We start from the raw sequence: 26,899 nt of genomic DNA on the forward strand, positions 1-26,899 counted from the left end.
TTCGGATTTCTCCCGCTTCAACCCTTGCCTTCGGTTGATGCTTCTCTTCCTGCGGTCCCTCCTTTTTGTTAACCATTTGTGTACTGTGCCTTTTGTTTTGCCTCAGAGTGCTTTATTTGATTCGTTTCTTTTGCATCCAGTTTATCCGGATTATAATTCTGTCAACCTTTTTGGACCAGGTCTGGTTTGTTTCTTGAGTTTTGACCAGTGGCACTGCATTTAAGTACCTCTGCGTCCTTTTCCTTTTGTTTTAATAAATTCTGTTTTGAAGCCACTTTTGAGTCTGGCCCTTTAAGGTGTCTGTGATTCCAACAACTTGCATGCAGTAAATTAGACTGCGGTATCTCAACCATTGGTTCAGGACAGCTGGTCAACTAATGTGATTGAATACTATACCTTTGTCAAGCTACTCATACTCACTTTCAACTGCCTGCTCAATCCCCCTTAGCCTGGCATAGGCTGTGTTGATGTCCAGAGTGAAGTTGTCAAGTTGTTCCTGAGTGAGACGCTTATATTGCAATTCTTGTTCACTAAGTTTCTCTGCCAAGCCCTGAAACACAAAATAGATGTTGGGATTTTGTTTGGAGTTATTTGCCTTCAAATCAATTCCAATTTATGGCAGCTCTCCACAGGGTTTCATTGGCAAATTTCACTCAGTGTTTCTTGGCAAACATTCCTTCCTCAAACCTGCCAGTTAACACATAAAGCGCTAATGCTGCAGCTGCTAGAATGGTAGCAACAGATATGCTTCTCCCTCCAAGCAACAAACACCACAACAGAGATTAACCTAAGATAATGTCCGAAAAGTGAAATTTCTAAAAATGTCAGATTTATCAGTGTCTGTTTGAATGGATAAAAGATATTAAACATTACTTTAAAAAGGTCATCCTTTCTTTCTAAGGAATGTTTTAAAGCAATTATGAAAGATTAAATTAAATTAAATTTCATATGATAAAATCAGGATCCAACTCAATGCTAATAAATTAGAAAAAAATGGAATCCTAAGAACATCTATACCAAAAAAACTCAAGTGTGGAGTTATGTGCCCTAAACGGTTCTGGCCCAACTTACCTGTCCGAACCTATCTCCTCCTATGAACCAGCTAGGGTGTTAAGATCGGGTGGGGAGGCCCTGCTCTCGGTCCCGCCTGCATCACAAGTACGTTTGGCAGGGGTGAGAGACAGGGCCTTCTCAGTGGTGGCCCCTCGACTGGAACGCCCTTTCTACAGATATTAGATCGGCCCCCTCCCTGTTGACATTTTGGAGGAAAGTGAAAACCTGGTTGTTCGAGCAAGTATTTGAATAGGCAGTGTAATGAACATAGGAATATGGAACAATTGGTTGATGAGACTGGATTTTGATCTTAACTATGAGACGCGAATGATATGTTTTATTGATTTATATTGACTGTATGCTACTGTTTTAATTGTTTTAAACTGTTTTATGATGTTTTTGAGCATTGAATTTTGCTATTGTTAACCGCTCTGAGTCACTCAAGGGCTGAGAAGAGCGGTATACAAAAATAGTAAATAAATAAATGAGTTTGTAAAAATATTGTTTTGTGTTCCGCTTACATTTTAAGCTGTTAATGTATGTAAATAAAAAAATTAAAACAAGAAAAAAAGAAAAGGAAAACAATTGTCTATAACAATGATTAAATATGAACTTTAAAGAAGGCAACTTTCAGGGAGAGAAAACTCCAATAAAAACATTCCCAGGTCTAGAAGGATGTTAATGTCTACACAATCAAACACACTTGACCCCAAAGCAGAAAACACTAACAAAAGGTATTGTCGAAGGCTTTCATGGCTGGAATCACTAGGTTCTTGTGGGTTTTTTCGGGCTATAGGGCCAGGAAAAAATGCCTCTAGAACATGGCCCTATAGCCCGAAAAAACCCACAAGAACCTACTAACAAAAGGAATTCCCATGGACATTTGTGTTAGCACAACTTTCCCAAAACTGCTTAAAAGGGTATCCAATCCCTCCTTAAGAAAAAGTTTGGTTTGGCTGGCACCCATGTATATCTCCAGCACAAATGGTACAGACTGGCTGCAAGATAAAGGTAAGTTCTGCTGTGCTCAAGCATCTGGACTCTGAGTAAGCAAGTCCCATGAGGAGTTAAAATGTCTTTGGAAGTAAGTGTGTGTGAATTCACCCTTAAAGAAAGGATATGCTCAAATAGGGCCTCTGACAGAAAACACCATATGTAATACAAATACACAAAGTGTACCCTTTTACAGAGGGAGGTTTCCACATTCAAATAAATTCACACCCCTCCAGAAAAATTTCAACCTACCACAAATGGGGCCCACCTATTAACTAACCGGAGTAGGCCCCTTCAAATTTGCTGTATCATGATTTGTTTGTTTTTTTAAACAGTATTAAACTTTTTTAGTCTCAGTAAATTACTGTACGTTAGATGGTACAAATAAAGAAATGCCCTATAGGAAATCTTTCTCCCAGATATATTGTTTTGTTCATTTATAGGGGAAAATACTGTACATGGCAAGCACATGAAATCTGGAAACATTGTCAACCAACACAAAAAGTGCTCAAACCTGCTCAAACTCTAGCTTGAGTTCCTGCTCTTGAATCCGGAGAACATCTCTTAGATGATCAGTATGTGCAGCGGCCTGTCGACGGAGCTGAGTTCTCATTTCACCCTCCATAACTGCTTGGGCTTCTTCAACCTGCCAGAATAAAGTAGTAGTTGATTTTTTACAACTAACTAGCTGTCCCCAGCCACGCTTTGCTGTGGCCTCAGTCTGGTTCCTTCCTTTCCTACCTCTTTCCTTCCCACCCCTCCTTTTCTGTCCCTTCTTTCTCTTCTTCCTTCCTTCTCTACCTCTTTCTTTCCTTTTCTCTCTCCTTCCTTCCTTATTTCTCTCTCCTTCCTTCCTTATTTCTCTCCTTCCTTCCTTCTTTCATTCCTTCCCTTTTTTTTCCTTTTCTCCTTCCTTCCCTCTTTCTCTCCCTCCTTCTCTCCATCCTTTCCTATGTCTCTTTCCTTCTCTCCTTCCTTCCCTCCCGCTTTCATCCCTTCCCTCTTTTTCCTTTCCTTTTCTCCTTCCTTCCTTCTTTCCCTTCATCTTTCTCTCCTTTCTTCTCTACCTCTTTCTTTCCTCTCAAAGCTGGTATGGCCTGCTCTTTCCCTTGAGCAGGAAGGGGTGGGGTCAAGGGAGTTTCCATGCATGCACTGTATCATCATTTAGGTTTTTGGGGGTTTAAAGTCCCTTCCACTGTGTTTTTCAGTGTTTTTATGAGTGATGGTCACTTGTTGGCCCGTTAGGTGTCTTCTGGCCAAATATGGTGTCATTTTGTCCTGTGGTTTTTGAGTTATGTTAATCCCACAAACAAACATTACATTTTTATTTATATAGAAGTGCATGTATCTTACAGGAACAGATAGCCTTCTATCCAGTAAACCTGTTGTGGGTGACAGCAAATATAAGAAGCATATAGGACTTACTATGTAGTAGTTCTTCCATGAATTAGCAAATAATGATCAATCAATCATATAACTTAGTGAAGGGTCCCCAACATTTTGTAAAAGGCAGAAAACATATACAATCTGAAGAGTAACCAGAATATGAAAAAACCTCAGACTTGCTATTGGACAATCCGTAACACAATATCTGTCCAAAACCTGATACACTGCACCAAACCAGTTAATATCCACAGAGGATTTCTAGACAATACAAACTAAAAAATACCTATTATAAGCTGTGAGATAACAGGAACATAAGTGTTTGAAGTTCTATTGGTTTCTAGCCATATTATTAAGAAGGCATAAAAATCAACAAAATTGAGTATTCCACCATACACATCATGAAAATACGCTATGCATATGCATACAGAGTGATCAGCAAAATGCCAGGAAACTGAAAATATAATAGTGACCTTCTTTTCCTGTTCAATCTGGATTTCATTCTTATGATGCTCTAGTGCCTTTGCCACAGCTGATTCAAAAGCCTTTTTGTCTTCCAGTTTCTGTTTTTCCAGGGCTACCTCAATGTGTTGCTTTTCGCGGACTCTCAATTCCACCAGCTCTTTATTTAGCTGGTCTATACGTCGATGAGCATGAGCAATGAGAGAGTTCAAGTCATCTGTGGTCAGCTTGCCAGCTGAAAAGAGGAGACTCTTAGATACACAGCAAAGAGTACAAAGGACACAAGATCTTCATATGTTGTTTCTTTACATGAGCAAAGCCACATTTCTAAGAGGTCAGTTACAACATCATATCATACTGCATTCAGAATGCAAGCATACCTCTGTTAACAAAGTCTCTGACAAATTTCATGAACACATTTTATACCCAACCATCCCCCTTTTCTTTCTCATTCTCTCCCGATCTGGAGATTGGGTTTTTTAGGAGCAAAAGTATAGTAAAGACAGCAAAGGAAGGAAGAAGAAAAACAAACTTTCAGTGTCAGGTTGCCAGAGCATGACTGTAGTAAACAATGCAATACACAGAGCTTGAGCTATTAAAGAAAACTCTATGAACCTATCTACAACAAGCAAGGTAAACAGAAGCCAGTTCCAGAATTGTATTGTCGAAGGCTTTCATGGCTGGAATCACTAGGTTCTTGTGGGTTTTTTCGGGCTATAGAGCCATGTTCTAGAGGCATTTCTCCTGACGTTTCGCCTGCATCCAGAATTCCTCACTATCAGCAAGCATGATCAGCAAAACACATAAGGAGGAAGCTGATAAACCTGCTGACTAACTACTCCCCACATATTAAAAACACAGTTACATTTGGCTACCAAATGGAAATTATAGAAAAAACAGGACTGTTAAAGAAGCGATGCCCAGGAACCATGAGGGCGCTTCTAACTCCATGGTTCTAATTCAATTCTTATGTAACTCCTTTAGAAAGAGCACGCACATCCTCTTTCAGAGCACCTCAACATTTATGGGTGTCATTTATTCTTGGAACTATGTAATTAGTATACACTTCCAAAGAAAATCCGGATTATTTGATTTAAACTGGATTAGATGGCAGTGTAGACTCATATAATACAGTTCAAATCAGATAATCAGGATTATCTGCTTTGATAAAACAGATAATCTGGATTATATGATAGTGTAGAAAGGGCCTAAGGCAGACCATATCCCATTTTGAGCCAGATATGGATGGAGGATGATGAACAATGAGTTAGTGTGACGACTGACCATTGTAGTTATTGAATGTAATTGCTGTTTTAATGTTTTAGTGTAAAATGAATTATTATGTTTTTATTAACTGTATGAGATATTATGGTTGGAAACCTGTCTGAGTCCCTCAAGAGAGGTGAAAATGCCGGTGTATAAAACTTTTAAATAAATAAATAAATAAATTTTGTAGCACACTAAACCAAAAACCCCTTTCAGAAGTAAAGCATAACATGAAATAGAAAACCTAGCTGAGATGCAAGAACTATCCCATAATTTTGGAGAAAAGAGTGCACAAGCAACACAGTTTTTATGGAAAGCAAGCCAAGAACTCACCTAGATCAGTTATCTCTGCAAGAGAAATGAAGGTTTGGAAAAGTTAGCGTTTACAGAAGCAAATCAGGAACTGTTAAAAGCATTTATAAGACTGCAAAAGCACAGATAAAAAGTAGACAATTTGCACATTAATAAAAAGAACATGTCAAAGTGCAAGATAAAAGAGTGTAGTCAAAGAGAAGTGCAAGCATCTGACTCAAGCAAAGGCTTTTCCTGTTTGCAACTGCCCTCGATCCCTATTTTTGGTGAGCTTTAAAAAATAAATTGCAAAAACTAAATTGCAAACTATTTATTATATTTTCCTTGCAAGAAAAAGTAATCAAAGAGGGTATAATAAGGTAAGCTTAACCTATACCACATTTAATCACTAGCACATACACCTCAAAGGGGACAAGTAGTAAGTTAACAAAAAATCCTCTACCCAAGTCCCTGGAAAGGTTCTGTCATCAAACAGACAGTACAGGAGGAGAAAGTTCCATGTACTTAATATGAATGCACTTAACAGAAGTGAATGAAACAAATATTCTCATATAATAATGAATCACCCAATGAGAAGCCAAGTAGTAACTACCACTCCTTAATTTTGATGTTTCATATTAAGATCAGAAACATATTATTATTTAGGACTCAACAGACCGAAGATGTGTATATTCTTTACTTTCACTTTGATTCCCAAATACTAAACAAATCCTAGTCTACAAGTAAATTGAGGGATTACATATAGATGGCAAAAATGGACAAGGAACTAAAAAGAACAGGGAACTAATCCAAAAAGAGAAGCAGCACATCAGTAACCCAAAACTAAATGCCCAAATAATTGAGTAGTTATTGCTGAGATTTGTTTAAAAGTTAAAATACATGTTGAAATATATGTATTGGTAGAAAGAGTGGAAAACCAGGTTTGATTCCTCTTGGGGCATTATGCTCACTGCAAAACTGAACTGTAAAGAACTGCACCTTCTCACAGTTCAAGGTGAAGCCAATCATTTTATAAAAATACACAGCTTTTTGTCTACTTCAGGTTGGTAAGTGGGGGGCGGGTAAGTGACTTGTACAAAAGCTGAGCTCAAGACCTCTGCACCTGCTACACAAATGACCGGGCAATGGTGCTACATTGTAGGGCATCTTGGCCAATATTTGTCATAATGACAGCTAAATGTTAGTTCAGATAACCAGGTTACTTACTGAGACCTTTCCAACCAGGCTGAACTTCTGGAGTAACGCTATCAAGCTCCTTCTGAAATTCATCTCTTGCTTTAGCTACTAGCTCATGGTACTGAGTCACAATTTTAGCCTCTGACTGAGCAGCCTGGACCTACAAAAACCAAAGGGAGAGGATTAGTCTCAAAGCAAGTGTTTCCTCCCTTAACAGTATTTAATATTAATATCGGGCATCATTAAAATGTCTGCGGTAAAACAATGTGATCTTTCCAAGAACTTATCCAGTGTAATTTGTTGCTGTTGTCATTTACCATCAAGTCAACTCTCATTTACAGCAACCCTATGAATGAGAGACCCCTGGCCATTAACTATCCTGCTCAGATCTTGTAAACTCAGACTTAGGACTGTGGCTCCTTTGACTGGATCTCTCTTTTCCCAGTGTCTTCTATTTTATGAAACATTATCATTTCCAATTTGTCACTTCAGCCTCGGTTAATTCATTTTGCTTCTAATGAGAGTTCCAACTTGGTTTCCTCTAAGACAGTGTTTCTCAACCTGGGGGTCGTGAGGGGATGTCAGAGGGGTTACCAAAGACCATCAGAAAACACAGTATTTTCTGTTGGTCATGGGGGTTTCTGTTGATCATGTGGGAAGTTTGGCTCAATTCTGTCATTGGTGAGGTTCAGAATGCTCTTTGATTGTAGGCAATCCCAGCAACTACAACTCCCAAATGTCAAGTCTATTCCCCCCAAACTCCATCTGTGTTCACATTTGGGAATATTGAGTATTCGTGCCAAGTTTGGTCCAGATCCATCATTAATTGGTCCCCGGTGCTCTCTGGGTATAGGTGAACTACAACTCCAAAACTCAATGTCAATGCCCACCAGACCCTTTCAGTATTTTCTGTTGGTCATGGGAGTTTTCTGTGTGTCAAATTTGGTTCAATTCCATTGTTGGTGGAGTTCAGGGCTCTCTTTCATTGTAGGTGAACTATAAATCCCAGCAACTGCAACTACCAAATGACAAAATACACCCCAACCCTACCAGTATTCAATTTTTCGCATATCGGGTATTTGTGCCAAATTTGGTTCAGTGAATGAAAATATATCCTGAATATCAGACATTTTACATTACGATTCATAACAGTAGCAAAATTACAGTTCAGAAATGGCAACGAAAATAATTTTATGGTTGGGGGTCACCACAACATGAGGAACTGAATTAAGGAGTCGCGGTATTAGGAAGGTTGAGAATCACTGCTCTAAGACCCATTCAGTTATCTTTTTATAAGTCCATGGTACCCACATATTTTTTTTCCAGCACTCCATTTTTTTCTGTCATGTCATCCTCAGTTTATTCATTTTTTTCTTCAATGTCCAGTTTTCCCAATCAAAAAAATAAATTGTATATATAAAATATAGAATTGTATATAAAAATAAATTGTATCATATATTCAACTGGAATTAAAAGTAGAAATCCAATCACAGAAGCATGTCAGTTACTTAATGAAAGCAGGGATCAAAAGTTGAACATTATTTTTATAGAACGAATTTGCTTGAATGTGCTCTGTTCAGAACAGAAACATTTGATACTATTTAACCTAAGTGAACTAAATTAGGTGAGCTGCCTTAGTGCACTCAGTATTTTGACTGCACAAACAAATACATCTGATTTTAACAAAAGAAGTTATACATGAGAAAATAACAGCAAGACATTTTATCCATCCCTTGCCAGTAGCAGGACCATTCGTTATCTGCAGAATTAATAATACGAACTATTAACATGAAGCACAGTTTTGACTTATTTTACCTTCTTGACAACACTGTCCAGGTCAACTATCATATGATGAAGGCTCTCTTCTGCAGCCAGAATATGTGGTTTGGTCCCTGAAATCTGAGACTTCTTGGCACCATCAATCACCCCTTTCATTTTTTCCAGTTCTTCTCTAAACAAAGCCAGACATAATCCATTACCTATACCAATATTCACTATGTGTTCAACATCAGGAAAGGACAAATAAGACGTCACACTCCATCACTATGACAACCATCAAAAAGACTGCATGGTAAATCCTAGGTTGGTGTATTTAGATAAAAATGTAAAGGATTTCACATGAAATTCTAAGTAGTAAAAGCTCGGTTTCCTGAAGAAAATAAAATGATAAACATCAATCTTTTCCACAAAAGGGCAATAGCTTAACAAAAATGTGTGTGTTGGAATACCTAATTATGACTAGGACTGAAATATCATCTCAGTTGAACAATATGTATAAAACCAGCAAAATTCTCACCACCCTAAAAAGCAGACATTGTACAAAGGGTGATTCCAAATATCACCCAAGAAAGAGAGAGCAGCTGTATGAAAGTTACTATAATAGCCAATCTGTGAAGACTAGAGAACACAATAGATGGAGAAATATTTCCTCCAAATGCAAGCATGTCCTCAAGTGAAGCATTCTGTCATTAATTTCTATTGGGGAAAATAATTATTCATTTGTACAGTAGAAAGGAAAGGGTGTTGGTCTGATGGGAACATCACTGAACCTGTTGATCCCAGTCATGGAAATTCAAATATGACCTCATTTGCACATCCATTTCATCCATGTTTTCTTATATTTTGATAGAATCCTTTTACGATTTGTCAAAAAATGCAACGTGAAAGTTAAAATTATTTACTTGGCTTTTAAAAGGACATCGGCAGCTTCATCCACAGCTTTCCTACGATCCTTCAGTGCTTCCTCCAATGTTCGCCACTGAGTTGCCTTTCTGTCACTTGGAACCTAAAATTATATAACGATGCTAAATATCTCAGGTATATAATGATGCTAAATATCACTATGATAAAGGTAATAGACTACTCAATTAAAAATTAAATATAGATTACCAAAATTATGTAAGAAGCTACCCCTACAACACAAATTGTGTGTCAAGAAAAAGCATATAAAAATGTCAAATGAAATCAGAGGTAAATTCAAACATCTCTTTAAGGCAAACATGGTTATGTCTATAGGTAACAAAAGAATATGGTATAGCTGTTGAACCATGAAACCCTGACTGACTCATTCAGATGATATTCCACAGATTCTACAGGGGACACAGGATGTCTTTTAAAGTAACAGAATTTCTTTCACATCCTCTAACACTGTGTACCTTAATTTCCTATGAATCAAATCAACTTCAAAAACACTTTTCATTTCCACCATTAATTTTACCAGAGTAGCTTTCAAAAAACCGACAACAGAGAACAAAATAGAAATAAATCACATGCAATTTACAAATAATGCGAAGAATACAAATTAAAACGTACCTCAGATTCATCCATAGCCTCTTTTAGTTTCTGAGCATGAAGGTTAACAGCTTGCACAGCGGCTTCCTGGAGTGTAATTGCTTGCAAAGTGACACGTGCAGTATTATTCAGAGCACTTTCCAAGGTAGATGCAAGTGCTAAGGAGGAGAAAAAGATATGCTTTTCAGTATCCTCTGTCCCCAGAGTAGCTACTACATATGCACTGCAGAAGGCCGGTCCACAGCAGATTATAATAATCTCTCTCTGTGTATTTTTACACAACCTGAACTACTATAAGATATTACTGTGACCATGGTTGAGTGGAAAAAAAAATGGCTATAATAAAATATGTTTGTCCTCAATGCAAAGTTTTGAACTTATTATAGAACAACCACTCTTCAAAAAACATTTCTGAAACTTGCCCAGGTGATACTCTAATCGGTCTTGACTTTCTGATTGTCCGGGCAATACTGTTTGCCTGAATACCTGAAATTTTCGCTTGTTCCTCTTTATCTTGTTGTGCAAGACGCGCTGCAACCTCTTCAGGTGGCCTCTCTTTTACAACAGGCGAATCTTTGTGCATGTGTTCTTTCCCTAAGTATAGACATTTCATAATTAAAGTTTTGTTGAAAGTTGTGAAAGTATAACCAAGATTAACAAAAGTTGATCAATACACATTATTTCTCTGTTAAATGACAAAAGCAGTCTGTACATGGTGATGGTATTTGATCATACAGACTATCATTTCACAATGAAAACAAATTATCTAGGAAGAGCATCATAAATGTTGTTATATCTTGGAGATGGAGAGAAGGACTCATTTCAGGGGTGAGTTAAGTGTGTGTGGCTCCCAAAGCTGTTTTTGGGGCCACAACAGCCTTCAATTTTTTTAAAAAAATATGTGTGTGTGTGTGTGTGTGTGTGAGAGAGAGAGAGAGAGAGAGAGAGAGAGAGAGGGAGGGAGGGAGACAGAGAGAGCATGCATTGCACACACAAAATTTTATGATCACTGGGTGAGATTTTTCTCTTGGTCCCATTGTCAATACAGACCTATCTGTTCAAGACATGAGAGAGCACCTTCTTTGTGAGTTCTCAAATTCTGGAATGACATTCCACAGAAGGTGTGGGCTCCCTCTCACTCCTCAGTTTTCATCAGCAGGCAAACCCTTCCTTATTTAATTTTTCAAAAACATAAACAGGAGGCTCGGACAGTCCCTTCTCTGCACTTTTTTCACTAGCAGGCAAAGGCCTTTCATAGAATCATAGAGTTGGAAGAGACCTCGTGGGCCATCCAGTCCAACCCCCTGCCAAGAAGCAGGAAAATTGCATTCAAAGCACCCTGAGATGCCTTTCTACAGGGTGCAGCAGCATAACTGCCTTTTTTCAAAACGTAATAAAACCCATTGTATGAATCAGAAATTTTTTATAATGTAGGTGCATACCTAAAGTTTTGTTTTACATAGTTCTGAAGATCAAATTAGGCAGGTGACGTCCCCCATTCTCCATACACTGAGTAAACCGATTTCTGGCGTTTGTCATGACTCTTGCCAGCATAGCAGGTGTTATGTTGGCAATTTCTTCCTGGATGTTGGTCTTCAAATTTTGTAGGGTCCTTGGACGGTTCACATAAACACGGAATTTCAAAAAACCCCATAGAAAAAAATCACAAGGGGCCAAATCTGGAGAGCGGGCCGGCCACTCAAATGAAAATGGGCTTCATCACTAAAAAAAAAATATAGCGTCCTCAGGAATGACTTCGAGAAGAACCTCGCACGTGTTCCTCCGAGAGTGGAAGTCACATTCAGAAAGTTTCTGCACAATTGCCATCTTGTAAGGATGGAAATGAAGATCATTCTCCTCACAGAACGATCGGAAAGTCCAAGGGCAGACGCATGTTTGCGCGCAGAACGCGTGGTGATCTCAACATTGAAGCTCTCACTGCCTCAATGTTCTCAGGTGATCTAATGGGCCGAGGGACTCCAGTTCTTCGTCTTGTCGCACTTGCAGTTTGTCTGAATGTAGTGACCCATGTCACAATTGATTTCTGGTCTGGGACAGGGGCCAATGGGGCTAAATTGAAGCGATTCCGAAAGGCGCACTGGGTTGCAATCACAGAACATCCACTCAAAAAGTAGGCCTCAACGGCAAAAGGATGCTCCTCACTGTTCCAACGCATGATGGCGACTGAACTGTGTCAGGACAAAACTTTATACTCCCGCCTCTCGAACGAGACCACTAGCACTCCAATACATCTTCAACTGACTGAATGGCGCTCATTTAAAAAAAGGAAGTTATGCTGCTGCACCCTGTATTAAGGCAACCCTTTGGTTCTTAACTCATGAGACATAAAGATCTTTTAATGTGACCTGCAGTGCTGGTCATATACGTTTATAATTGTTTCAAATATCTTTTAAACCATTTTAACTTTGTTCTTTAAATATAATTTTAATTTAAATGTTTTTAAACATTTACAGTAAAAAGTTTCCACAGTACTTTGTTTGCTTTGAGTCCATTATCAGGAGAAAGCTGGGATACAAATTAAATAAATAAACAATTTTACATGAAAACATCATGCTGATGAAAGGATTATATGCATGTTTTAGGACAAAGCACTAAATGAAATCTTTAGCCAGATCCTGAATGAATATTTCTCCCAAAAATATAGAAGAATGAGTCCAAAACAGATCCAGCTTTAGGTTTGTAGAATTCTTTTGTCATCAGAAACTCTGTTTTTGTTACAGATACTACCTAAGTCGGAAGGCTTGTGTTTTTCTTCAGTATGAGCACGGGTTTTGCTTTGATCCTTTTCCTGTATCCCTGGAGCTGGAACTGACACAGCTTCACCAGTTGCTGAGATTATCTGTGCGACCTCAGAGTGGGCTGTGAACATAAGCAAACGGAAATTACAACCACAAAACACAATTATTCCAGAAATGGGAAAACAATCCCGATTGACTTCTGAATAGAAAGGAAATACTCAGTTCTTGTGGGTTTTTTCGGGCTATATGGCCATGTTCTAGAGGCATTTCTCCTGACGTTTCGCCTGCATCTATGGCAAGCTTCCTCAGAGGGTGAGGTCTGCTGGAGCTGGGAAAAAAGGGGTTTATATATCTGTGGAATGACCAGGGTGAGACAAAATGCTTTTGTAAGTTGGGCTAGGTGTGAATCTTTTCAACGGACCACCTTGATTAGCATACAATGGGCTGACTGTGCCTGGAGCAAACTCTTCTTGAAAGGTGATTAGATGTCCCTGCCTGTTTTTCTCTCTGCTGTTTTAATTTTAGAATTTTTTAATACTGGTAGCCAGACTTTGTTCATTTTCATGGTTTCTTCCTTTCTGTTGAAATTGTCCACATGTTTGTGGATTTCAATGGCTTCTCTGTGTAGTCTGACATGGTGGTTGTGAGAGTGGTCCAGCATTTTTGTGTTCTCAAATAAAATGCTGTGTCCAGGTTGGTTCATCAGGTGCTCTGCTATGGCTGATTTCTCTGGTTGGAGTAGTCTGCAGTGCCTTTCATGTTCCTGGATTCTTGTTTGGGCAATGCTGCGTTTGGTGGTCCCTATGTAGACTTGTCCACAGCTGCATGGTATACGGTAGACTCCTGCAGAGGTGAGAGGATCCCTCTTGTCCTTTGCTGAACGTAGCATTTGTTGGATTTTCTTGGTGGGTTTGTAGATTGTTTGTATGTTGTGTTTCCTCATCAGCTTTCCTATGCGATCAGTGGTTCCCTTGATGTATGGCAGGAACACTTTTCCTCTGGGTGGATCTTCATCTTTACTCTTGTGGCTTGTTCTTGGTCTTGCAGCTCTTCTGATGTCTGAGGTGTAGTATCCATTGGCCTGTAGAGCCCAGTTGAGGTGGTTCAGTTCATCTTGGAGGAGGTGGGGTTCGCAGATTCTTTTTGCACGGTCTGCCAAGGCTTTAATGGCGCTGTGGGTTTTCTGTAAACGGTGTGACCCAATTGTTGATCTGGTTTGCGGATGACTAGGACATCTAGAAAAGGCAGTCTTCCTTCCTTTTCTTTTTCCATAGTGAACTGGATGTTAGGGTGGATGCTGTTAAGATGTTCCAGGAACCTGTTGAGTTCTTCTTCTCCATGGCTCCAAATGGTGAAAGTGTCATCCACATATCTGAACCATATAGTGGGCTTTTTGGTTGCTGTTTCAAGAGCTTGTTTTTCAAATTGTTCCATGTAGAAGTTAGCTATGACTGGGCTGAGAGGGCTCCCCATAGCTACTCCATCTTTCTGTTCGTAGAATTCATTGTCCCACTGAAAATAGCTGGTGGTGAGGCAATGGTGAAACAGCGCCGTGATGTCTTCTGGGAACCTCTGGTTGATGAGTGCCATGGTGTCTGCAACTGGGACCATGGTAAATAGAGACACCACATCGAAGCTGATCAGTTTGTCATTTGTATTTAACTTGAGATTGCTGATTTTTTCAATGAAGTGGGCTGAGTCCTTGATGTAGTGTGTTGTGAGCCCAATGTGGCTTTGTAACTGTGCAGCAAGAAAGGAAATATTTTAAAGATTCTGACCTCCTGATTCAAGCATGCAATTCTTCTAATTTTGGTAACCTTTTCCCATATATACAATCTTAAGCATGTTTCTTAGTATTGTAAAACTTCCTTTCTATAAGGAACCCTTCTTGAATGAACTAGATTATTTGAAAACAGTTTATTTCAGAAAAATGCTTCATAAATAAGGTACGAATTTCCCACATAACATACATGAAAAAGGCACAATAATAACATCATGTTACCTTTTTTATCTTCACTAGCAGCTGAAGGTACCTCTGTTTTACTCTTTTGAGATTTGATAGCAGGTTGTTTAGATTCTTTCATTACCTCTGCTACAGAGGAAATTTTTAGTGGACCTGGTTGTATCTGTGGGAGAAAAACAAGTAAACATGGCAAACTACTAAAACGAGCATGGGTAAAGTATACAATTAAACAAATAAAATATTTCAGGCATTTGAAATAAGTGGGGGAAATGTTTGTTTTAATTAATATTTATATTTCAATACGAGGAACAACTTATTTGGAAGGCGTTACTTGGAAATGTTGCTTTTTCTTTACAAAATTTCTGAACACGGACCTAAAGTACTTAAAATATTTTGTCTCACTTATTAACTAACAGCTATTTATAAATAAGGCCCCCTCTTGGTGGCGCAGAGGGTTAACCCACTGAGCTGCAGAACTTACTGACTGAAAGGTCAGCGGTCCAAATCCAGGGAGTTGGGTGAGCTCCCGCTATTAGCCCTAGCTTCTGCCAACCTAGCAGTTTGAAAACATACAAATGTGAGTAGATCAATAGGTAGCACTTCAGTGGAAAGATAACGGCGCTGCATGCAGTCATGCTGGCCACATGTCTTAGGAGGTGTCTACAGACAACAATGGCTCATCGGCTTAGAAATGGTGATGAGCACCATCGCCTATCATTATATTGGTAAAGAGAGTTGCCATTTTTAGTGTCTTCTTCAGAATTTTTTCAAATTATTATTATAGTATGACATACAGTGTTACTGTTGTAAAACAGCTACCAAGAATTTAAAAAATCATACCATATTTTTTATGATCAATTAATCAGAGTCATTGCTGTAGTTATTATAAGAACTCAGACTCGACAACAAATAATTAAAAATGAGTTTCTTCCATCATACATCAAGGCTACAAAATCTAAATCACAATTTAAAATTGTGTGTGTTATTAACTTACCGGTTTCTTTGGTGTTGGAATACTGTAAGGAGGAGGACCCAGCACCATTTCAAAGACGTTATTGGAATAAGGGATGGTCTTCTCCACATTTTCCCGAAAGCGTGGATCATAGTTAGCATATAAAATTGTTCCACCTACTCCTCCACCAACAAACAAAACACTGGCACCAATAATTTTGCCTGCAGTGACACTGTTTAAAAAGAACATAAATAAGATTATTATTATTAATATGTTTATTTATACTCTATGACAAATATTCTATATGCCAAATACTATATACCAAATATTCTGAAATTATTACAATGCTGCATGCCTACATAACTGCCTAGAATTCACCCAACAGTTCAGATTCAGGCACCAATCCAAAGAGAAGTCCTGGTATAGGAGATGCTCTTGCACCTAATTTGACATGGGCTTTACTTCTTATGTTTTGTTTTTTTAATTGAATAAGAACATTAATATGAAAAGCAGAATTATTCTATTTTTACATAAATCTAACAACTGAGACATTTTTAAAAAGGCATGAATTGACATACCCAGATTCTCCAGATGTTGAATATCCACGATATAGACGTAAAGGACGGAGTGAACTTTTTCCACACAGACAATTCTGTTTTTTAAAAAAGAGCAAGTTATGAATAATAACATTTCAACTAATTTCATGTAAAAAATTTATAATACATCTCTGCATTCTTAAAAAAAAAATTGCAAATAACTAGCCCACAGCTTTTGGCTGTCTCCACTTGCCACCATTGTTTATGGTCCATTGTGTCACAGAGGAACCATGAAGCAAGAACTCTTATAGAGTAGAGAAGCTTGCCTGGTTAACTGGAAGTTCTCTCTTCTTTTTAAAAAATTAAACTACGTACAGTTTGTTCTTTAACCGAAAGGGCTCTGAAAACAGCATACAAAACACACAATATCATAATCTATTTGTTCAGGTTTACAATCTTAAATTTGATGTGTTATATTCAGAAAAGACTCCAGGTAAATTACAAATGACAAGTTTGTATTAAACTATGTTGAATCCTTGTCTGGAGAAACATAGATGATAATATAAAATAAAATATTAAAATCACAAATACAAACTAAATAGAATATTTCCCTAACAGATTAGAATCAAGCTAACTGTGTAACAATGTAACTGTGTAATAATACAAACTAAATTGAAGGTTTTCCTAACAGATTAGATTAAAATCAAGCTAACTGTGTAACAATGTAAGCCACTTTGAGTCTCCTTGTGGAGAGAAAAAGCGGGGTATAAATAAACATAATAATAGTCAAAATTATTAAAAATTAACTGGGTATTTTTGATCACAAAACTGTGACTCAAGCACTGAAAGAGTTAGTAGGCTGAAGCCTGTTAGTTAGTGGACCAAAGCTAGCATCACCCTGAGCAGAGTGAGTAGGTCAAAGCCTGTTAGTGTTAGTTTGCCTGAGTGAGGCAACTCCTCCGTCTGTGTGAGAGAAGCCTCAACCCAGGTTGAAGGCTGCTGCGTGCAAAGCTACTATGTATTTCTTTGTGTTGTGGAAACCTTGTTATTGTAAACCAAGGGGCCACAAACTTTTTAAACAGAGGGCCAGGTCACAGTCCCTCAAACTGTTGGAGGGCCAGATTATAATTTGAAAAACACATGAATGAATTCCTATGCACACTGCACATGTCTTATTTGTAGTGCAAAAAACACTTAAAACAATACAATAATTAAAATGAAGAACAATTTTAACAAATATAAACTTATTAGGATTTCAATGGGAAGTGTGGGCCTGCTTTTGGCTGATGAGATAGTATTGTTGTTGTTGTGTGCTTTCAGACTTAGGTTGACCCTGAGCAAGGGCCGGGTAAATAACCTTGGAGGGCCGTATCCGGCCCCCGGGCCTTAGTTTGAGGACCCCTGTTGTAAACAGTGCAACTATATTATTTTATTACAAAGAAAAGCCTCCCATGGAAGAGGTAACATTGGTCTGTGAGTTTTTGTTCTTTTCATCATTTTGGGCTACTGGTGATGAGTAATGCTGCTGCTAATAAGTTACTCTGTTGTACATTTATGAGGAGGGTCTTTTGTTGATAAGCCCACTAACCCAACAAAGGTTATGGGCCTAGTATAGCCCAGTTCAGACCATTGTGAAGCGGATGAAATATGGTGATGGTATTTCAAGCAAGTGGACTACCTTTTGAAAGGTTGAATGCTAGCAGTTATGCCACATGGTCATTTAAAATGAAAAAAATATATGTTAAAAGACAGTTTGTGGCAAGTAGTAGAGAATCCCCCAAATAAAGGAGGAGAATAAGATAATGACAAATTGAGGGCAGATCAGTGTGCAATGGCTTCTATTTTATTGGCATTACAGGACAGTCAACTGCTATATGTAAGGAATAATGTAACTGTGTAATAATACAAACTAAATAGATTTCCCTAACTGATTAGGAGTTTTTAAATCATTTTATGTACATGTGTCCCACTCTCTGTCATTATGTTTGGTTTCTATGTTTTGTGTATATTGTTTTATATGTTTTGATGGTTTTTACTTTAATGTTATGTTGTTTATTTTACTGCAATTTGTATTTTTATATTGTAATTTGTTGTTCGGGCTTGGCCCCATGTAAGCCGCTCCGAATCTCTGTTGGGGAGATGGTGGCGGGGTATAAATAAAGATTATTATTATTATTATTATCACCAAGATAACTGTGTAACAATGTAAGCCACTTTGAGTCCCCTTGTGAAAAAGCGGGTTATAAATAAACATAACAATAACGAAAACAACAAATCATTTCTCCCCCCTCCCCCAGATACTCTCGCTGAAAGCAAATTATCTTTTGCCCACCACTGCAAGACCTGTTTAACAGGCTACATATTTCTAGATGCTGCCACCTTCCAAAATTGTTTATTTGAATCTTATTTGATATTGAGGGGAAACAACATGTCCAATTATCTTCCATTATCCCATTGCAACATGTGTCATTCAAAGAAAATCCAACAGGCAAACTGACTCCTTTTAAACAATATTTATATACAGAAACGTGTAGCATATAATTACATTTTTCACTGGAATCAAAACATGGTTGGAGGATATACAGAGGAAACTTTTGAGAAATGGTACAATAATACTAATTTCCCACACGTTCCTCATGACAATTACTACAGGTCTTTTGGGACCAGGAAATTTTTCAGATTTTTTGTTTGTTTGTGTGAATACCTGTGTTTGCATATGCTTATTGCTCGAGGGATAAAAGGGCAAAGATTGCTAGTCACACAAAAACCGCTGGGTTTTTCCTCAAGGAGCCCTGGCTCAATTGCTGTCAGAAAATTGACAGAAGAGAAGAAGGGAAAGTGGGGAGTCATCCAGATTTTATTGAACCAGTCATAACTGGTTATTTTAGTTAAGGCTGATGCTGTCCAGTTCAAAACATGTGAAAGGTTGGAAAAGACTGCTTTAAAGTTCATTAAGCCCAGCCGTTAAGGTTTTAATGCCACTTACAGTGATGGAACCTAGAAACCAAATGGGAGTTAATGAAGCTGTTGTAAATTTGTTATATTTTATTTATTATTTATTTATGACATTTATATGCAGCCCTTCTCACCCTGAAGGGGACTCAGGGCGGCTTACAAGTAAATACAATATATTATATTATTACCATAGCACAATATTAATATTATATATTACATTGTTCTATAACATTATGCTGTGATATTATTAGTAATATTACATTTCATATAAAAGATATAATTATAATATCATATTATTAGTAGTAGTATATTGTATTACATTATAATATTATCAATATTATATATATATTGATAATCACAGGCGCGTTTGGCAGGGACGAGAGACAGGGCCTTCTCAGTGATTGCCCCCCAGTTATGGAACTCCCTCCCTGGCAATATTAGATCAGCCCCCTCTCACCTGTCCTTCAGAAGGATGGTGAAGACCTGGCTGTGGGACAAAACCTTTGGGGTAGTGCAATGAGGCAAAATGGTGTCCTGAGATAGTTTTTAAGCAAATTTTAACGTGATATAAGTGATATTTGTATATATTTATGGTTTTATGTCCCGGCATTGAATGTTAGCTGTATATATGTTGTACTCCACCCTGAGTCCCCTACGGTGTGAGAAGGGCGGAATATAAATGTGTGTGTGTGTGTGTGTGTATATATATACACACACACACACACACATACACACACACAAAATATATTATATTATAAGCACAGTGCAGGAGGCAAGATGGAACTGCCTTCCTGGCTCCTCTCTTCACTCTGATCTTATGAACTCATCTTAAATACATTAACATCTGGGGGAACAAATGTGTAACCCTTTAGTTTCCCAACATTTTTCACAAGCAGTACTATACAAACTTCATTCTAATGTATTATACTAAATGGTTTTGGCAGTACACCCACTAAGCACTGTGGAGTTTTTTTTTGAGTCATACAATTCTACTCCAATGCACAAATTACCATAACTAGATCATACTTTTCAAGGACATACAGCTGTCAACAAATTGCAATAATTTGGTGAAATGTGATCCTGTCTACAACACAATCTATGTATCTTCACACATCTCCAGTTCAAGCAGAAATAACCAAGACTGCAAAGAAAGTGCAATCTCATCCAACTGATGTAGATATGTAAAATTTAAAAAAATTAATTACAGAACCTCTGAAGATTCCAGCTACAGATGCAGGCAAAATGTTAAAAGAGAATGCTACTGGAACATGGCCATATAGCCCGAAATATCCACAGCAACCCAAATTACAGAACAATCATATTTTTAACTTCCCTGCATTCAATTACCGTTTCCTCACTTTAGTTCAGCCCATCACAAACTTCAAACACTAGTTCAAGCAGCTCCCTCATATCTCTAGGCCATGTTATACAAACAAGAAACAGCATGGAATATAAAACCATGTGGTATCCAAAATGAATGTCCTATATAGATCAACAGTGATATCAGTATCAATGAGGTGCAAAATATAATTATATATTTCATATTACATGTAATATTACCAATAATATTACAGAATAGTGGTATGGTACAATATAGTAATATGTAATACTAATATTGTGCTGTGCTAATAATATATTGTGTACACATATATTAATAATATTATAATGTAATATTATAATGTAATGTATAATGTAATTATAATGTATAATGTATAATGTAAGAATGATTGACAACTGGAAAATAGAGGGAGAAACCGTGGAGGCCATGACAGACTTTGTATTTCTAGGTGCAAAGATTACTGCAGATGCAGACTGTGGCCAGGAAATCAGAAGACGCTTACTTCTTGGGAGGAAAGCAATGTCCAGTCTCGATAAAATAGTAAAGAGTAGAGACATCAGACTGGCAACAAAGATCCGCCTAGTCAAAGCCATGGTATTCCCTGTAGTCACCTACGGATGTGAGAGCTGGACCTTAGGGAAGGCTGAGCGAAGGAAGATAGATGCTTTTGAGCTGTGGTGTTGGAGGAAAGTGCTGAGAGTGCGAGAAGATCCAACCAGTCCATCCTCCAGGAAATAAAGCCCGACTGCTCACTGGAGGGAAAGATACTAGAGACAAAGTTGAAGTACTTTGGCCACATCATGAGGAGACAGCAAAGCCTAGAGAAGACAATTATGCTGGGGAAAGTGGAAGGCAAAAGGAAGAGGGGCCGACCAAGGGCAAGATGGATGGATGGCATCCTTGAAGTGACTGGACTGACCTTGAGGGAGCTGGGGGTGGTAACGGCCGACAGGGAGCTCTGGCGTGGGCTGGTCCATGAGGTCACGAAGAGTCGGAGACGACTGAACGAATGAACAACAACAACAACAATGTAATACAACATAATACTACTAATAATACAATATAATAATTTTATATTTCATATTACATGTAGTATTACTAATAAGATTACAGTATAGTGGTATAGTACAATATAATAATATATAATACTAATATTGTGCTGTGCTAATAATATAATATATTGTGCACACATATATTAATATTATAATGTAATACAATATAATACTAATAATAATACAATATAAAATGTTATATTTCATAATACATGTAATATTACTAATAATATTACAGTATAGTGGTATAGTACAATATAGTAATATATAATACTAATATTGTGCTATGCTAATAACATAATATATTGTATGTACATATAACTTTTAAGCCGGTCTGAGTCCCCTTTGGGGTGAGAAGGATGGCATATAAATGTCGTAAATAAATACATGTGTTACTGTATGACTTCAAGCCATTTCCGACATATTGCAATACTAACACCTGATTTTCTGGGCAAGATTTGTTAGGGGATTGATTGGGATTGCTTTCCTCAGAGACTGGGAGTCTGTTTTGCATGCTATAACTCTAAGATCTTTCAACTTTCAAACAGCAAAAATGAGGCACCCCATCATCCTGACAGAGCTGATGAAATATCACATTTATGTGTTTGTATTACCTTTTGGCTTTCATAATCATTTCTTTTGATTTGTAGTGAATATATTTTTCTGTAATCGTTCTTCTGCCTGAGTGAAGATTGTAATTCTGTTCTAACTATAAACCGTTTGAATATCTCTGATTTTCTAAGGAAAAGGGGAGATGCCCAAACTTTTTATTAAGCAATATGTCAAAACCACAAGTAGCTTTCTTTAGAAGTCTGAATTTTATAACAGGCCTTAAACTCAGATTTTCCATGATTTAGAAACATAAACTTAGATTTTCCATAATTTAGAAACACTGAAAAATGCCAAATGAACATGCATCCAAAACTTTAGCTTTTACTCTCAAAGCTTGGGCGTTTTAAGAAACAGACTGTAACAGGTTTTTGAAGTATGTAATTTAGTATATATGCTAAATTGTTATTTAATATCTTGCTTTTTCAGGCTCAAGAAAAAAGTCTGAGACAGCACTATATTCTCTGCATGTTGAGATGTATTTGAAGTCTTCATTTCTCCATTCACTCTCCACACTTCTACTGAACACTTTCCAGTACAAGATCCATTTGTTACAGTTCTGTGCATTCAAGTCAGTTCCAACTGATGGCAACCTCATTATATGAATTTCTTTGCAGACTTTATTCTGACAATGTTTTGTCATCGTCTTCCTCTTAGGCTATGAGGGTATGACTTGCACAGCATTACCCAGTTTCCATAGCTGGTGGGGATACAGCTTCTAGCCTACTGGAGAATAAGTCCAGCATGCAGATCAATACAACATATTATAATCCATATAATAAATTTATTTTCAATATAACATATGTTATAAACATTTGAGAATTATGTATTAGTTTTAAATAGATTCTCAATTATTTTGAATTTACAGGAAGTAGTAAAAACCACTAGTAAAGGCAGTGGCATTTATTATTATTATTATTATTATTATTATTATTTAATTATAAGGAAACGTGCACAGAATTGCACTTTCAATCTGTGTCAGAATGTGGGCATATTAACAAGCAAATAATTGGGTTTCTAGCAGAAATGTTGGTTTTTCTCTTTCAAACTTTCCAGAGGAACAGCATAAACAAAGTCAAATTGATGTAATTTAAGATATCACAACCAAAATAATTTAAATTTAATCTTTCTTCAGAAATCCAAAATAATTAACACAGTGAGGATACACTCATATTGATGTTGTGCTCAGAAGTCCCCCAGACTTCAGAAATAATTACTTCCAAGTATGTGTATATTGCTGTTGTGTGCCTTCAAGTTGTTTGCAACTTATGGAAACCCTAATGGTAGCATATCACAGGGTTTTCTGAGCAATATATGTCAGAACTGGTTTGCTTTTGCCTTCTTCTGCGGCTGAGGATCCTTCCATACAGCCCTATATCCCAGAATATTAAGGCAGAAAATCCCACTATATCTGCTTTGAACTGGAATATATGGCAGTGTGGACTCAGATAGCCCAGGACCCCTCCACACAGCCCTATATCCCAGACTATCAAGGCAGAAAATCCCACTATGTCCGCTTTGAACTGGGCTATCTGAGTCCACACTCAGATAATGTGGGATTTTCTGCCTTGATATTCTGAGATATAGGGCTATGTGGAAGGGCCCTAGTTCAAAGGAGATATTGTGAGATATTCCGCCTTGATATTCTGGGATATAGGCCTGTGTGGAAGGGCCCTGAGATAGTGATTTGCCCAAAATTATACAGTGGGTTTTCATGGGATTCACACCCTGGTCATAATAGTGGTAGGTTAAGGCCCCTTCCACATAGCCCTATATCCCAGGATCTGATCCCAGATTATCTTCTTGTCCCAGATTATCTGGCAGTGGATACCTATATAATTCAGTTTTAAAATAGATAATCTGGGATCATGTCATGGGATATAGGGCTATGTGGAAGGGACCTAACACTCAAGCTAAACATGCTGACTCATACACACAGAGACACATAATTTCATTCTTACAGAACAGACCTATATATCAGGGTTTCAGAAGTATGGTCCTCAAATTTTCTTGACTCCCTCAGATCATGCTTTTTCTAGTAAAAAAATGCAGTCTCTTTTTCAAGCCCACTGGGAATAACATTTTAAAAAGGAAGGCCAGAAAAAGAGGTGGGTGGGTCCCTGCTCTGTTCAATGTTTCAAAAACGTTTTTTCAAAACCAAAAGATATCTAGCCATTGCTATTTTTGTTTCCTTGGGGCCCTATTTGGCACTCCAACCAACCTCATGAAGGAGTCAGAGCAGAAAACTAACCCCGGGCCTATCAAAATTCATTTTCTCAAGAAGTTATATTCCACTAAAGCACCGTTTCTCAACCTGGGGGTCGGGACCCCTGGGAGGGTCGCAAGGGGGTGTCAGGGGGGTCGCCAAAGACCATAAGAAAACACAGTATTTTCATTGGACATGGGGATTCTGTGTGAAAAGTTTGGCCCAATTCTATCGTTGGTGGGGTTCAGAATGCTCTTTGATTGTAGGTGAACTATAAATCCCAGCAACTACCACTTCCAAATGTCAAGGTCTATTTTCCCCAAACTCCACAAGTGTTCACGTTTGGGCATATTGCGTATCCGTGCCAAATTTGGTCCAGATTCATTATTTATTTGAGTCCACAGTGCTCTATGGATATAAGTGAACTACAACTCCAAAACTCAAGGTCAATGCCCACCAAACCCTTCCAGTATTTTCTGTTGGTCATGGGAGTTCTGTGTGCCAAGTTTGGTTCAATTCCATTGTTGATGGAGTTCAGAATGCTCTTTGATTGTAGATGAACTATAAATCCTAGTGACTACAACTCCCAAAGGACCAAATCAATCCCACCCAACCTCCCCACCAGTACTAAAATTTGGGTGTATTGGGTATTTGTGCTAAATTTGGTCTAATGAATGGAAATACATCCTGCATATCAGATAGTTACACTATAATCTATATAAATAAAAATGTAATGTTCGTTTGTGATATTCACAGAACTCAAAAACCACTGGGGGAATTGACACCAAATTTGGACACAAGACACCTAACAACCCAATGTATGTCTTTCACTAAAAAAAATGATTTTGTCATTTGGGAGTTGTAGTTGCTGGGATTTATAGTTCACCTACAATCAAAGAGCATTCTGAACCCCACCAACAATGGAATTGAACCAAACTTGGCACACAGTTCTCCTACAACCAACAGAAAATACTGGAAGGGTTTGGTGGGCAGTGTCCTTTGGTTTTGGAGTTGTAGTTCACCTACATCCAGAGAGAACTGTGGACTCAAACAATGATGGAGATAGACCAAACTTGGCACGAATACTCAATATTTATTTATTTATTTTATTTTATTTCAAAGTTTTGTATACCGACCTTCTCACCTCATTGAGGGACTCAGCCCGGTTTCCAACCATAAAAACACATACAATCAGTAAAATATCATAGTTCACAATTACAGTAACACATTTAAAATAACAATATATTTAAAACTACGGTGGTCAATCGTCATATCAAAATCAAATATACATCATCTTCCATCCAAAATCCTAGGGTGTTGTCTCATTCATCAAAAGCCTGTCTCCACAACCACGTCTTCACCCGTTTCCTAAATGTCAGGATAGATGGGGCGGTTCTGACCTCCGGTGGGAGAGAGTTCCAGAGTCGCGGGGCCACCACTGAGAAGGCCCTGTCCCTCGTCCCCACCAGGCGGACCTGTGCGGCCAGTGGGACCGAGAGCAGGGCCTCTCCAGACGATCTTAATAATCTTGATGGTTTGTAAGGGAGAATATGTTCGGAGAGGTAAACAGGGCCGGAGTCGTTTATGCCCAAATGTGAACACCGGCAAAGTTTGGGGGAAATAGACCTTGACATTTGGGAGTGGTAGTTGATGGGATTTATAGTTCACCTACAATAAGAGCAGTGATAGATTGGGCCAAACTTCCCATACAGAACCCCCATGACCAACAGAAAATACTGTGGTTTCTGATGGTCTTTGGTGACCCCTCTGACACCCTCTCATGACCCCCCCCCCAGGGGTCCGGACCCCTAAGTTGAGAAACACGGAAATCAGGGATTATTATTATTATTATTATTATTATGAGGAACTGTATTAAGAAGCATTAGGAAGGTTGAGAAACACTGGTCCAGAGTAAATGGTAAGTGCTTGGAAACCACTTCATATTCTGGGACACAAGGTTGTGTGGACGGGGCCTTGGATAAACAGAAAACTTGGGAGCGGTTCCTGAGATATAGGGCCTGGCTGGAAGGGCCCTGCAACCAGAGGGTTGTTTGGGGCCTGCCCAGCTCCCTCACGCGAGAACCAAGAGGCAGAGGGAAAGGCGTGCTCTTCCTCCGCTTTAGAGGTGACACCAAGGAGCCCGCCGGCTGCCCTTCTTCTTCCGGTGACCCTTAACGAACGCGTGACTGAGGCGTTCTCACGAGTAATTGACCACTCACAAGGGCGACCCCGCCCTCGCGAGAAAAAAACAACAAACACACCACCAGGCTGGGGAGGCTCCGCGAGGCGACATCCCTCCCCGCAAGGCATGACGGGACTTGGAGGCTGCCTTGAAAAAAGCCACCGCGCGCGAGGCGCCCCTTCCCGCTTCTCCCCTCAGGGGGAGGGCCCTTCCCCCGCTCCGCCGCCCACCCTTGTCCGCCTCACCCTCCGCGGCGGTCCCTCCAGGCCTCACCTGAGCCGCGGTGCTCCCCGCGCGCTGACAGGCCCGCAGCATGGTCTCTCCTCGGCTGAAGGAAGGAAGGAGACCAAGAGGAGCTCGACCCTCAGCTCGTCATAGGCCGCCGCCGCCGCCTTCTCCCCCCTCCTCCC

General features: G+C 38.7%; 1 protein-coding gene across 2 annotated transcripts in view; it reads right to left on the minus strand.

Annotated features, from left to right (window-relative positions):
• The window catches only part of IMMT (inner membrane mitochondrial protein), a 31,256-nt gene extending 4,358 nt beyond the window's left edge, over window positions 1-26,898 (minus strand). The window contains exons 1-14 of one of the 2 annotated variants that reach the window (XM_060781325.2): window positions 26,763-26,898; window positions 16,189-16,262; window positions 15,653-15,842; window positions 14,698-14,821; window positions 12,685-12,816; window positions 10,423-10,530; window positions 9,958-10,094; window positions 9,327-9,430; window positions 8,461-8,596; window positions 6,676-6,805; window positions 5,491-5,505; window positions 3,903-4,126; window positions 2,561-2,692; window positions 421-550 (exon numbers count right to left, since the gene is read on the minus strand). In XM_060781325.2, coding sequence (XP_060637308.2) covers window positions 421-550; window positions 2,561-2,692; window positions 3,903-4,126; window positions 5,491-5,505; window positions 6,676-6,805; window positions 8,461-8,596; window positions 9,327-9,430; window positions 9,958-10,094; window positions 10,423-10,530; window positions 12,685-12,816; window positions 14,698-14,821; window positions 15,653-15,842; window positions 16,189-16,262; window positions 26,763-26,804 — 1,678 coding nt within the window. In that variant the 5' untranslated portion in view covers window positions 26,805-26,898. The remainder of the gene's footprint in view (window positions 1-420; window positions 551-2,560; window positions 2,693-3,902; window positions 4,127-5,490; window positions 5,506-6,675; window positions 6,806-8,460; window positions 8,597-9,326; window positions 9,431-9,957; window positions 10,095-10,422; window positions 10,531-12,684; window positions 12,817-14,697; window positions 14,822-15,652; window positions 15,843-16,188; window positions 16,263-26,762) is intronic. The other variant, XM_060781326.2, reaches the window with a different exon arrangement.
• Between the last annotated feature and the right edge of the window lies 1 nt (window position 26,899).

This window comes from Anolis sagrei, chromosome 6, assembly GCF_037176765.1.
Source record: "Anolis sagrei isolate rAnoSag1 chromosome 6, rAnoSag1.mat, whole genome shotgun sequence".
Taxonomy (NCBI): Eukaryota; Metazoa; Chordata; class Lepidosauria; order Squamata; family Dactyloidae; genus Anolis; species Anolis sagrei.